At 40.4% G+C, this 14,360-nt stretch overlaps 1 protein-coding gene and 1 long non-coding RNA gene across 3 annotated transcripts in view; one reads left to right on the top strand and one right to left on the bottom strand.

Moving 5' to 3' along the window:
* TGDS (TDP-glucose 4,6-dehydratase) overlaps positions 1-3,242 on the top strand; it is a 53,991-nt gene extending 50,749 nt beyond the window's left edge. Inside the window, exon 12 of one of the 2 annotated variants that reach the window (XM_073580455.1) lies at positions 2,178-3,242. In XM_073580455.1, coding sequence (XP_073436556.1) covers positions 2,178-2,254 — 77 coding nt within the window. In that variant the 3' untranslated portion in view covers positions 2,255-3,242. The remainder of the gene's footprint in view (positions 1-2,177) is intronic. The other variant, XM_073580454.1, reaches the window with a different exon arrangement.
* Positions 1-14,360, bottom strand: part of LOC141094573 (uncharacterized) — a 78,233-nt gene that overhangs the window by 3,465 nt on the left and 60,408 nt on the right. The window lies entirely within an intron of this gene.

Below are 14,360 nucleotides of genomic sequence, written 5' to 3'. Positions count from 1 at the left end.
CCTGTCTAGCAATACAGGCATGACGTGCTGCAATGTACCAGAGGTGAAGGTCAACCTTGTGTCACCTGTAAGGCAATAATTACACTTGAGATTGGGCCATCACATAAAGTTGCTTTTTTTGTTGTTGTGGTAGTGCTTTAGGCTGGAACAGTTTTTAGCGTGGCTTTCCAGCCTTCAATTATATGTCTGATTCATCATTATGACTCTATTCAACCAGCTGATTTAAAAAGACTATACACCCCTGTTAAAATGCCAGGTTTTCCTCATGTAAAAAAATCCTACCATGAAGAATGATTGCAGAGCTTTTTCCACCTTTGTCACCCATAATCAGCACAAATCCATTGAAAAACTAGCTGAAATCAATTTGAGAGGGAAAATAACAAAAATAAAAATGTGGTTGCATAAGTGTGAACACCCTCGTATAACTGGGGTTGTGGTTGTGTTCAGAATTAATCATATAAACTCATGGTAAATAGTAGTGAGTACACACCTGCCATCATTACCTCATCACCTTAAATTGTAATTTACAGTGATTCTTATTCATCCTATATACACTTTGGCTGTCCTAGCAAGATTTTCCTGACATTTTCTTACTTGCATTTTACAGCAAAAAACATAGTCTGTAAACAACTTACAACACAACAAAAGCATCTGATTATTAAAAGATATCAGTCAGAGGACAGGAATCCTTGTTTCCAAGGCACTAGATAGACCATAGAACATTGTGAAAAGAAGTGGCTTAAAATTGACACAACAGTGACATTACTTGGTACTGGAAATCCCTCAAAGATTGATGAATAGACAAATAGGGAAGCTGCCAAGAAGCCTACAGCAATGTTAAATGAGCAACAGGAATTTCTGGCAAGGACTGGTTGTGTACTGCATGTGACAATCTCCTGTATTCTCTATGTCTGGCCTGTGGGGTAGAGTGGCAAGATGGAAGCCTTTTCTTACTATGCTTTGCCCAAACCTTCATCAAGCCACATTTTCAAAAGGTATGTTTTGTGCAAAGTCAAAATTGTTAATCACCAATTGAACAACATACCAACAGTGAATCATGGTGGAGGCAGCATTGTGCTTTGGGGCTTTTTTTCACTATTTGGATCTGGGGCTTCAGTCAAGGTCGAGGGAATTACAAACATTTCCAAATATCAGTCATTTGTTGCATCAAAACCTTCAGGCCTCTGATAAAAAGCTGAAGAGGAATTTCACCTTTCAGCAAGATAACAACCCTAAGCTTACCTCTAATGGCTCAGCCAAATCCCAGGCTTGAATCCAACTGAAAATCTGTGGGTGACCTGAAGAGGCTGTACATTAGAGATGGCTTTGCAATCTGACAGATTTGGAATATTACTGTAAGGAAGAGTGGGCAGAGACTTCCAATTCTAGATGTACCATGCTCATGACATTCAGTCCGTTCATAATTATGCAACCACATTATTTTAGTTTAATTTTCTTTTTTCCACCTGAAAAGATTTCAGTTTATTTTCAATTCAGTTGTACAGAATATAGGTGACATTAAAGGTGGAGAAAGTTTTGAAATGTTCCTTCTTGCTATGTGTTTTTTTTTTTTTTTTTTAGTACATGACAAAAAGCTGGTGTATTTGAACATAGGTGTGTAGACTTTTTATATCCACTGTCCATCCCTGTCAGGAAGAAAGTAGAAATCGGTTACAATCATGATGGTGTACTGTGGCGTATCCTTTTGCAAGATGATTGCGTAGTTGCATTTACACGCAACAATCTTCTGATTTTGCGATCAACATGGTTAATGCACCTGAAGGAAGGCATGCTATCGAGATTCCTACTATCTAAAGTTGTAGCCTGAAAGTCTTCACTTGTTGGGACAATTGTCATTGATTGAAATTAGAATACTATACATTATGGAAGTAGGAAATCTTTGCGTAGTTTGGTTGTTTTCAGGAAAGCGATGATCTGGGATTGTGGGTGTATGACTGTGTAACGAAGAAGCTGTGACACGTTGAGTTTATGTAGGCTGGGTGACAGTGCCGCTAGGAGCTGGGCATATTGGCGCTCATCCAGCTGAATAAGCAATAATTTATATCGGCTTGTGATTTTATTCTAGGTGAAGTTTAAAAAAGAATGAAATTGTGTGGTATGCAATTATTAATTGTCAGATTTGTTAACTTTGTTTTTTTTTCCCCCTTTCATTTTAGTTCAATGGTATAAAACCAATTTCCACAACTGGAAGAATGCAGAGAGTGCATTAGCGCCATTTGGTTGCCAAGCATAGCTATTAAGGAGTGGAGAATTCGGGGAACACAAACTGTTCTCCTGTTTCTACCTCTGAAGAAGACGTGAAGAGAAATACATGGGATTGACGTGATGGCATATTCCAAGTTACAATATGAATTGTAGAACAGATACAGCTGAATATTTGACTACTGTGCGGTTAAAAGATAACGCCACTTTAAAAAAAAAAAAAAAGTATAATTTTGATCGTGGGGGTCCAGGTGCTGAAACTCGGCCAAGCACGCCTCGGCTTGAACACTAAGGATGAACTCCATAGACTTTCCAGCTGAGCTCGTCTTCAGTGTGTGAGGAGATCTGCGCTTGGCTGAGCACTTCTACCCTTTCGCTTTGGAAATTAATAAGGATTTGAGCAGCTAGACCCCAACTGATCAGTACCTCCAATATGTGAAAAGTTTTAAAAAGTGCAATTATCATTTAAAGGGGTCCCAACTCTGCTATAAATCACCAGTTCATAACTTGTTAGTGATTAGATGGCTGTCTCTGGCAGACCCATAGTCAATGAATGCAGCGATCAGACACATCCTCGGCATCCACTGTTCTGGGAGGGCATTTCAGAACCCTGATGAGAGAATTGGTGGGGTTCTCAGCAGTCAGAGACTCCCTGTATCCAGCAAGTTATTACCTACCATATGGATCTCTGAAAACTTACTGAGCTGGAACTAACACTTTGTGTGTGATATAATGTTTTGGCATTAGTAACATTTAATGCTTCGGAGAAAAGTGTATGGGGTCAGGGAACACCAGACCAGTCAACGCCCAGCATTCTTGGAACATACAGAAACGTCACCACGCTTTGCGTAGCCACAAGGCAACAGGCATGGTTAAAGGGGTTTTCCCGCAAAGTATATATTCATCAATAGAGCTTGGAATTATAATAATTTACACAATTGTATGTGTTAAAAAAAATGTTCCTGTGCTGAGATAATCTTATACATGTGCCCCGGCTGTGTACTGTGTAATGGCCGTGTCTGACGGTGCAGGAACATGGTCTGATCATACCACAACTCCTGGGCAAGAGAGAACGCAAAAGAGTATACAGACATTACAGCAGGGGATCACAGCTGCTTCTTTTTGTGAGGCAAAGCAGTTCCCTGCCTATTTTTAAGCAATGTTTTACCTCACAGAAAGAAGCAGCTGCAATCCCATACTGTAATGTCTGTAGACTCTCTTGCTTGCCCATGATACGTGGTAAAATCAGACCATGTTCCTGCACGGTCAGACACGGCCATTACACACTACCCAGCAGGAGCACATGTATAAGATTATCTCAGCACAGGGACATTTTATTTAAACACATCTAATTTTGGAAGTTATTATTCAAAGATCTATTGGTTTAAAATGTTGATTAATATTAACTTTGTTCTTGGGAAAATCCCATTAATGGTCCATTTATTGGCCCACCCAAACATACCGGCAAATTCCAGTTGAAATATCAAAACGCTAGTTCATTTTGTGATTGTATTTGTTATGCTGCCATAAAAATCTTTATTAGCAGCACATTGCCCCCAAGCAAACAGGATGTGGTGCGATAGCAAGATAATATATGTGGACAGAATTTTTCTGCTCTCATCAGTATTCAGCGGCCTGTATAAACGGGCTAATAAACAAGTGGCGATCGATGTGTATATAGTCGATCCGCGTTCGTTAGCGGGCCCGTCTAAGTGGATCTTAAGGAACATTCATTAAGACGAGCTCTTCAATTTCTGAAATGAAGCAGTGATTGTCCTCTGCTGTAACCCCCCAGGGGGGAAGCTCATGCACCTTATGATTGTGTGTTGGTGTGACTGGCTTCTAGGTGTATAGTCCGATTTTATAAGTCTGAAGGTATGACTGTGACCTTGTGCATAATTCTATCGACCTCTAGGACCATGTCCTCTTTGGCACCCTAGTAGGAGAGTTAACTAGATTGTTTAGTTATTACAAGTGTTCTGCATTATATGAAGGAAATTTTTTTATGATAATGTACAATTTGCACAAATCGTTCCAATGTTAATAGAATGGACTGTGATTTTTTTTTTTCGTTTTGTCCCGGACATCACCCAGTGCTCATTATATTTTATCTTGTGTAGCATACGGACAGCACAAGGACAAATGCAAGTCAGTGTGGTAGTTCACACTAATGTTTTTACACATGGACCGATGGTGTGCATGTACAAAATCGCAACATGCGCTACTTTGATTCCGGATCAGACTCGCCCATTATAAGTTAATGGGTGTGCAAGAATTGGTCACATGCCATCTGTATGTCTTGTGTTTTTCACAGGTCCCTTACAATTCTGACGATAGGAAACTGCATTCGACCTCTTATTATATTACTGTTCATGTGAAAACGAACACGCTGATTACATACAGATGAAAAACGGTCATCTTTTTCTGGAAGCAATCCAGACAAGTTTGCATTCCCTCATCTGAACCTGGCCTTAATGTACGCAGTTCTTGAAAGCGGAGGCTCCTGCACCGGCCCTGTACACGCGAGTGAAAATCTGCATCTAAATGTATTAAATGTAAATGTATTAAATGTTCTATTAGGTGGTCCATTCTGAACAAAGAGGGGCAATATGAGATTTTTTTAAATTGTAAAATAATTTTATATTAAATAAATCCAACCTTTTATAAGTAATAAATGTGGTATGTTTTACACGATTCTGTATGCTTTCTTACCCTTGGATGTAATGTTCACCCATATTATGAGCCTCCATAGTCATTTTACACTGTTAGAGTGCTTTGGAGTACAGCATTGTTCTTCAGGGTTTCTAATGGGAAATCCTCTTTGATTGATGTCTAAAAGACCTTGTGTAAGGCTACGTTCCTGTAATCAGTCTTTGCTGGTGCCGATTTTCTACACCTATTGGGTACATTCACTTACCTGCTTTTTTTTAAGCCTTTTTTTTTTTCACCTGCGTTTTTAACCCTGCTTTTGTCTCATTTTTGAGATGTCATGTTTTAAGTAAAGCTGTTTGGTTTTTGATACTTCTTGGCATTTGGCTTTGACAAAACTTTTATTGATACGGTCATGCGTGCAAATTTTAATGAGTAAATTGGAGAAGTGCTTGTTTTTTCAATAACTACCTGACATTATCCATGTATGATGGTGGGAATATCCCTTTAAATGTCTATATGCTTCATTGACTGGTCATTATGGTGCTGCAGTAAAAAATGGAATCCAGCCTGTTCAGTAGAGGCTTCCCTACAGAGGTCTGGTGATTTAGATAAAATCGTTATAACCAATACATCACATGCAAATAATTGAACATCTAGAAATTACTATAAGTTCAGAAAAAAAGGATTAAGCCAAAACCGGTCAAGAATGCAACATACAGTAACATTACCAATCCTAAAAATCCATGTATAAAACTGATTGTTCCCAATTAAAAAATATCTAATTTTATTACATGCACAAAAAATATATATAATAGAAAGTTGGAGGATAAATTGAAGAGCAATAGGTTGGAAACTATGAACACCCAAAGTAACATAGTAACATAGTTTTGAAGGCTGAAGGAAGACCTTATGTCCATCTAGTTCAGCCTATTTTTAGTGCAGCTGTTCTGCATTGTTGATCCTGGGGAAGGCAAAAAACCCACAGAGTAGAAGCCAATTTTCTCCATAGGGAAAAAAATTCCTTCCCCTAAGCTGGGTCAACCATTTACCTATAATATTATGTTATTCGTAACCTTCTATACTGTTACTCACAAGAAAAGCATCCATTCCTTTCTTAAATTCATTCAGTGAGTTGGCCATCACCACTTCCTCAGGAAGAGAATTCCAGAGCCTCACTGCTCTTACCGTGAAGAACCCTCTTCTATGCTGGTGCAGAAATTGTCTTTCCTCCAAACGAAGAGAATGCCCCCTTGTTCTTGTCACAGTCCTTGGTACAAACAGTTCATTGGAGAGATCTCTGTATTGCCCTCTGATATACTTGTACATATATATTAGGTCTCCCCTAAGTCTTCTCTTTTCTAGAGTAAATAGACCTAATTTTGATAACCTTCCTGGGTATTGTAGTGAACCAACTCCATTTATCATTTTAGTAGCCCGCCTTTGAACCCTTTCAAGTTCAGTAATGTCTTTCTTGAGCACCGGCGTCCAAAATTGCACACAATACTCCAAGTGTGGTCTGACGAGTGATTTGTACAGAGGGAGAATTATGTTTTCATCTCGCGTCCCCAGACCTCTTCTAATGCATTCCATGACCCTATTCGCTTTGGTGGCAGCTGCCTGACACTGGGCACTCCAATTTAGCTTCTTATTGACTAAGTCTTTTTCTCCCTTATACTGGAGAATACATAATAAAAATGTCAAAATTACACAAAAAGCCTAATTATTGCACAGCACAGTGTGTCAAAGAAGTAATATTGAGAGAGAAGGAGGAGTAAAGTCACAAGGAAAGTCAAAAGTTTAGGTCAGGGTCACACGAACGTATGGCACGGCCGAGTGCCATCTGATTTCTCAAATAGCACTTGGCCCAGTGTTATACTATGGGGCAGCTCAGATCTGTGATTATTTTCTCATGCCGACTCAGCATTCAAAAACTATTGCAGCGTGCTGTAATTGGCAGCAAGACTCGTCTCACACGCATCCATACAAGTCTATGGGTGTGTGTGCAACATTATTTTGATGTCATCCCAGTGCAGTATGATACACGCAGAGGCCGACAATGGAGGAGATGGAGAAATTACTTTCTCCATCTCCTCCGCATCGGTACTACGAGTCTCTGATGCGAGAGGATAGGAGCACAGAGCACTGACACTCGGATCACGTTCACAGCAGAGCAGGAGCCGAGAGTCATTAGCATATCGCATCGGATGCCATACGCTGGTGTGACCCCGGCCTTGTACTGGTAATACAAAAGCAGTGACCACAAACCATTACAAAATCAAGAACATATATCAAAGCCTGCATGAAGGAGAGACAATGAAGTAAAAGTCAAAACTCACCAGAGTTCCCACCACGCCCGGCATGCATTTGCAGAAAGCGCTTTACAGGGCGAAGACATGAGATGTCGGTACATGAAAGCATGAAGTAAGAAAACCGATTCCATTGGCAGATGTAATCACCTGGGTATTGTGCTTGTTGGTGACATCATGTACCACCATTGTATTTTCCTACCAATGTTCATTCCGCTATCACTCATGGGGGAAGTCTCGCTTTCTGAATTTCTGAGCATGTGTGCTAGTTGTAGTCATTGTTCATTTAATCTGCATGAGCAAGTGAAGGAGAAACCCAGGTAGTATGCGCTTCTAATGGGGACGTGTTTTTCCAGTGGAAATAATGCAGCGTAGGAGATCACTTTTAGGGCCTCATTTAAAGGTCTGCTTTTCATGGATATAAAATGTCTTATTCTAATTTATATAGAGAAAAAAAAGAAGCCACTCTGATGGTAAAACGCACAAACCGAAAGAGGATAAAAAACAAAATGTAGCACACGCTGTGTTTTTTCTTTTCTTTTTTGCCACCCACATATGCAAAAAAAAAAAAAAAAGCTGTCTAAGTGATGGCTATAGGCTACATTCAGACGTTCAGTATTTGGTCAATATTTGACTGGAGCAGTCAAAGCAAAAGTATAAGGGCTCACACTCATGTTTATAAAATCGGTCTGATGTTGTTCCTGACACTCGTACAATGCGATTTTTGTCACCGAGCAATCGTATGACATGCGTATGCAATGCGTTTTTAACATCAGCTTTTTATGTGCAGTAATTCTGTAATTTCAAGCTAGTTTACTAATTAAAAAAAATCTTAGATACAGATATAAATAGATTGATATCATTGAGAAATATAAGCAGGACATGTGTAGCTTACTGTATATGTATTTAGCTAATAAATGTAATACAGAGTAAAGTCCTTTATTTGAAAGAAACATGCAAAGTCATTTATTTGAAATAAAAACTCCTCTGACCCTCTTCTGCCCATTTATTACTGTAAAATAAAAAAATTATACAACACCATATTCCTCACCTGCCTGCAGATAATCCCTATGTGATCCTGTCCTACGAACAACTCCAAGCTGTGCTACATCCGGTTGGCTTATTGAGCGGTTTATTCATGTCATGGTTATCATTACTCTAGTTTCTAGGATATTCCACATTTGATTTTTGTAGAAATCACTTTTCAGCTCTTCCCACTTGTTCCGCCAGTCATGGCTCACACATAAAGTGCATAGATCAGTGTAAAAACTCTAGAGCCATGGTGGAGGGAGAGGTGGGGTGTGCTCTGCATAAAAAAATAAGTGGAAACCTAAAAACCAAGCACAGCTCTGCCATGTACAGGCAGCCGCAATGTGCAATCCTGGGCATTGCAAAAATTACCTCAGAGAACAAAGTACATGGAGGCGGAACCTGAGCCAAGTCTGTATTCTCGCATTCTTCTACTTACAGTATTGTTCAAAATAATAGCAGTGGGTTAAAAAATATGAGTTAATGACAAAATATACTAGTTTTTATTTCCATGCATTGAGAACATTGCACACTGTTTTCTAATTCAAAATATGAAGAGAAATAGAATATATTTTTTAACTACTTTGCAGAAAATGACAAAATTTATGTTGAGCTGTTTTAAAAAATAGCGGTGTCTGCATTTGTCTTTACAAACTCACAATATGCACTATTTTTTTGTGGATTTATCATTCCTGTGAATCATTAACCTAATATTTAGTTGTATACCGGCAGTTTTTTAGAACTGCTTCACATCTATGTTGCAGAGTCAACCAACTTCTGGCACCTGTCAGCTGTTCTTCCAGCCCAGGATGATTGGACTACATCCCACAATTCTTTGACATTTGTTGGCTTTGCCTCAGAAATGGCGTCTTTAATGCCACCCCACCAGTGTTCTATTAGCAGGATTGGGCTAACCACTCCATACCCTCAATTTTGGACTGGTACCAAGATTTTGCTCGTTTACTGGAGTGGTTGAGGTCGTTGTCTTGTTGAAACACCCATTTCAAGGCCATATCCTCTTCAGCATAAGGCAACATGACCTCTTCAAGTATGCAGTAAATAGATCCGGAACCATAGTAAGAGAAACATGCCCATATCATGATGCTTGCACCACCATGCTTCACTGTCTTCAGAGTGCACTGTGGATTGAATGCAGAGTTTAAGGATCATCTAACACATTGTCTGCAGCCCTTGGACCCAAAAAGAACAATTTTGCTTTCTTTAGTCCACAAAATGTTTCCCCATTTCTATTTGGGTCAGTTGATGTGTTCTTTGGCAAATTGTATCCGCTTCAGTACGTCTTTTTTTTTTTTTAACAGTGGGACTTTGCGGGACTTCTTGCTAAGAGATTAGCGTCATACAGGCATCTTCTAACTGTCACAGTACTCACAGGTAACTTGTCACTGTCTTTGATCATCCTGGAGCTGATCATTGGCTGAGCCTTTTGCCATTCTGGCTATTCTTCCACCCAATCGAATGATTGTCTTGTTTTCTTCCACATCTCTGTGGTTTGGCTTTCCATTTTAAATTATTGGAGATGATTTTAGCTGGACAGCCTATCATTGTCTGCACTATATAAGTTTTACTCTCTCCAATCAACTTTTTAATCAAGATACGCTGTTCTTGTGAACAATGTCTTGAATGATCCATATTTCTCAGGTTTTCAAGGAGAAATGCATGTATAGCATGTCCTGGCTTCACCCTTAAATAAGGGCCACATGATTCACCCCTGTTTCTTGACAGAATGAATGACCTCACTAATTGAACTCAACACTGCTATTATTTTGAACAACCCCCTTTCAATTAATTATTCTAATACACAGACTCGAAAACCCTCAGATCATGAATGCTGAGTCTGTTGATTTTCTTAGAATCTACTGCACCAACTGGTAAATTGATTAACATGTGGTAATATAACTTATACCAAACAGTGATTAATCTGGTTAGTCATACTGGACTGCTATTATTTTGAACGCTACTGTAACCTCATTGCTGCATAGTTTAGGAGATGGTGGATTTATCTGAGACTGTTGCGAGATTTTGGTTGGGTGTTAATCTTCTCATTTTCCTACTTCGTTTTTTACTCATCCTCCACTCCCCAGTGTTTGTTTGTGTGAGTATATTTGTATGATTGGTATTTTCCTTTATCCCTGTTTGTATTACCGTCTTAGTCTGGTTGGTGTATTGTCATATAGTACTACTCCCCTCTCCGATAGTGGGGGAAGAGTACAGACTGAGAGCAGATTCAAGAGCTCAGGCAAGCAACGTGGTCCGGCAACTTCACCACAGGAAGTAATCTGGGGAACAGGGCAAGCTAAAGAATCCATAGCGTTAGGGACAGGGAAGGAGCCCCTGGTCCCAGAATACCCTACAACAGAGTTGTGACTGTTAGACTGAAGATCTAGAGGTCCTTGGTTCGATCAAGGTTTCAGCAGAAGCAGTTTTGTTTTTGATACTTATGTGACGTATTAGTCATCTGTAGGAAAATTTTTATGTCTCTTTGTCTGACATCACAGTTATTGGATTTGTGCTGTGTGTTGTGCAGCTCTCATTAGGATGCAGCTATACTGAGTACTTGTTTCTGGGGGTGAAACCACTGAACGATGAAATTCAAGCAGAGGAATATTTAGGAAGCTCCTACACCACTTTTTTGTAAAGGGCTTGTCACACTAAGCGATATCGCTATAAAGTCACAGTTTTTTGTGACGTTATAGCGATATTGCTAGCGATAAAGCTATGTCTGATACTTACCTCCGACCGCTCCCCCACTGGTTATCGCTGATTGTGCGAGAACGTCCTGGACCGTTTCTCGTCGTCAGCTTCCTGCTGGGCTTCCTGCTGTGACGACGAGCAACGCGTGGACGTGGGCGGGAGGACGTCAGGATCGCCTCGTCTGACAGGTAAGTAGCGACCCCTGCGATGTCGCTGGTGAGATCTGCCTGTGTGGCAGCTCACTAGTGACCACTTAGCGATGTACCAGCGATCCTGACCGCGTCATATCGCTGGTCGGGATTGCTGGTGCATCGCTAGGTGTGACAGTACCTTTAACCTCATAATGACTGCCCTTTATTTATTTATTTATTTATTTATTTTTTTACCCTTTTTGCATTTTATCAGCCATTACTTCATAATGTACATACATATGAGACTGAATGTTGACTCTTGAATTATTGTTTGTTATTGTGTTGAATGCTTGTTTACTATCTACTGTATCCCTCCCTGCAGCTTATTCTACTATCTTTGAGGGACAAAGGCGCAGGTTAATTGAACAATTGATGTTTGTTATTTTGTCTGCTGGCTACCTATTGTTTTAGTTCATGCAGTTTGTTGTTCTGCAAACATTGAAGGACAAAATATGCATGTTATTTGAACACTCGAACAATGAGAGATGACCTCCATTCACCTCCCCCAAACCTGCAAATAATGGCCTGAATAAGAGCTGTGGACTATAAAAGAGGGATTTGCTTCTGTTTCTAGAGAATCTACATGACAGTAGCCAAACCCAACAAGAGGTATACAGATTTGTGACTCTACAGAACATCACATATACCCCCAAAATGGTATCAATCAAAACGTCAAAATGGCGACACAAGAAATTTTTTATTCTTTATTTTGTTTTACAAATTTCCAATCAGTGCATACTTGTAATGAGCTGGAGAATCATATTGCTAAGTCATTTTAACCATATAGTAAACAAGATAAATGAAAAACCAAAAACAATTGTGGAATTGCATTTTTTTGGCAATTTAGTCTCCCTTGGAATTTTTTTCCCACTTTCCAGCAAATCATTCAATAGTACAACTCATTATGCAAAAAAAAAAAGCAAGCTCAAAAATTAAAAAAAAAAAGTTCTGGCTCTTAGAAGACAAAGAGGTAAAAACAAAAAAATGCAAAAATGGAAAATAGCTATGTCAGGAAGGTGTTAAACAGATTGCCCTCTTGTAAAGAAAAAAAAAGTTGAAATATATACTGCACAACTTACTGATCTACTCAAATTCAGGAAAGTGCCCCACGTCCAGGACCATCTTTAGATCAGGCACCTTTCTTATTTCTAGAATATCAGAATGGTGCACAGATTTTATTTTTAAGCACATCTAAAAAGATGTTTTTTTGGAGGAGACAGCCCCTTCAGGAGATTTATACTGTTCTACAATAAGTGCCCGTCTGGGACTAGGCTACAAGGTCCTCAGTATCTTCTTGTAAGGTTATTGAGGCTGCTAATGAATGTGAAGGCTCACATGTCTATACACATTCTTCCACATCTAATAAAGCACATATCTCCGTGAACATTCAGCTGCAGCACATTCCAGCCTTATTACGGCACTGTTGATGTGAGGCGCTCATGGGTACTAAATCCCTGTTGTATAATCTACATGATTATTTCACAGATATGGTGATTGCCCACAATCTGCTATGAAGTTCTGTGCAGAGGTTGGCTAAAGCACAAGACTCTGCTCAGCTAACTGGTTACAATTGTTTAATGCTTATGGAATTTGGAATATCATTTCACCCAATATCCCAAACTTTTTTTCATCACAACAAGGGATCATTATCTTTATGGTCTGAAAAAATGGTAACAGGTTGGCTAATGCAAAATATTGCAAAACACTGCGACTGGGACATACAAGTCACAAAATATCCAACTGGTACCAAATTTATGACTTGCTTGCGGACCTGGTAACATGCTGGTTGCAGTGCGACTCTATTCAGCTGCTTTACTCTGTGTTGTAGCAGTGGCAGAAAGCAATCGTTTGTCACATGCCGTGTCACAGCTAAAGTCGACTCGTAGCCAAAGCCTTCAAAATAACTTCTGGTTTGGGTAAAAAAAAGTATTCAAAATATATATGATAAACATTGCCAAAACTTCTGTGTTAATGAAGTAGCTGAGATTCAATAAAAGATTGTTACCCAAGTCTAGAGGCAGGAGAAATGTGAGGCCATGTTCACACATTCAGTATTTGGTCAGTATTTTTCATCAGTATTTGTAAGCCAAAACCAGGAGTGGAATAATCAGAAAAAAGTATAAAGCTATGTGCTCACATAGGGTTGAGCGACTTTGGTCGGATCGGGTTTCATGAAACAAAATTTGTTTCAGATGAAACTGGTCCGACTAGGGCAAAAAAAAGGCGGAGTTCCGTCCGAAACCCGACCCCAATGCAAGTCAATGGGAAATAAAAGTCGGCATTGAGCGGATGACATTCATCCACTCAATGCCGACTTTTAATCCCGATTGACTTGCATTGGGGTCAGGTTTCGGACGAAACTCCGACTTTTTTTTTGCCCTAGTCGGACCAGTTTCATCTGAAACAAATTTTGTTTCATGAAACCCGATCCGACCAAAGTCGCTCAACTCTATGCGCACGTTGAGTATTTGCTTGCAGAAATTTCTGCAAGGTTTCTGCATCTCTTGGCAGGAAAAACACAGCAGCAAAAAGTGCGTTTACTCTGTCGCCTAATTGGGGGACACAGAACCTTGGGTGTTATGCTGCTGTCCACTAGGAGGCGACACTATGCATAATCTGAAAAAGATTAACTTTGGCTCCTCCTCTGCAGTATACACCCCTGGACGGCGTCAGCCTTCTCCAGTTTTTGCTTAGTGTCGCAAGGAGGCACACCTTTTTTCTTCCATTTTTTTCCTTTTTTTCACGGAAATACAGATGAAGAAAAGTGGGTCTCCAGCGAGACTCCCGGCATGGCTCCCTCCTCGGTCCCCTATTAGGGGTACCCGGTTGAGGTCGAGGTGGTTTTTTCCCCATGTCACTCCCTCCCCAGTCCCTCGGGTCCTGGTTCGAGGTTGAGACCCCCCTCCTTCCCCAACCTCTTTAAGGGGTCTGGGTTGAGGTTGAGGCGAGGATGAAGACCCCCTGACGGTGACAGACGCACCCTCCCTAATCCCCCGCAGGGGGTATTAGGTTGAGACGCCTCAGGTAGGGTCGGAGATCAGGCGGCATTTCGCAGCTTCCAGGGACCCCAGGCTGGTTGAGGGATCCTGTTGGGGCCGGGGGAGGGTGCGGACTGGATGGCACAGCAGAGACAGGGTTTTTCTGCGTCCCTGTCTCTGCAACAGCAGCGGCTCCATAGCGCTTCAGGGGCACCCCATACAAAAACCACTACCCCTGCTACCCCCACCGCTATCCAGTCGACCATTCT

The sequence above is a fragment of the Dendrobates tinctorius genome, unplaced genomic scaffold (assembly GCF_039654945.1).
Source record: "Dendrobates tinctorius isolate UK_male_01 unplaced genomic scaffold, ASM3965494v1 ptg000064l, whole genome shotgun sequence".
NCBI classification, from domain to species: Eukaryota; Metazoa; Chordata; class Amphibia; order Anura; family Dendrobatidae; genus Dendrobates; species Dendrobates tinctorius.
Note: the sequence above shows the minus strand (reverse complement) of the source record. Positions and strands in the feature narration are given on the sequence as shown.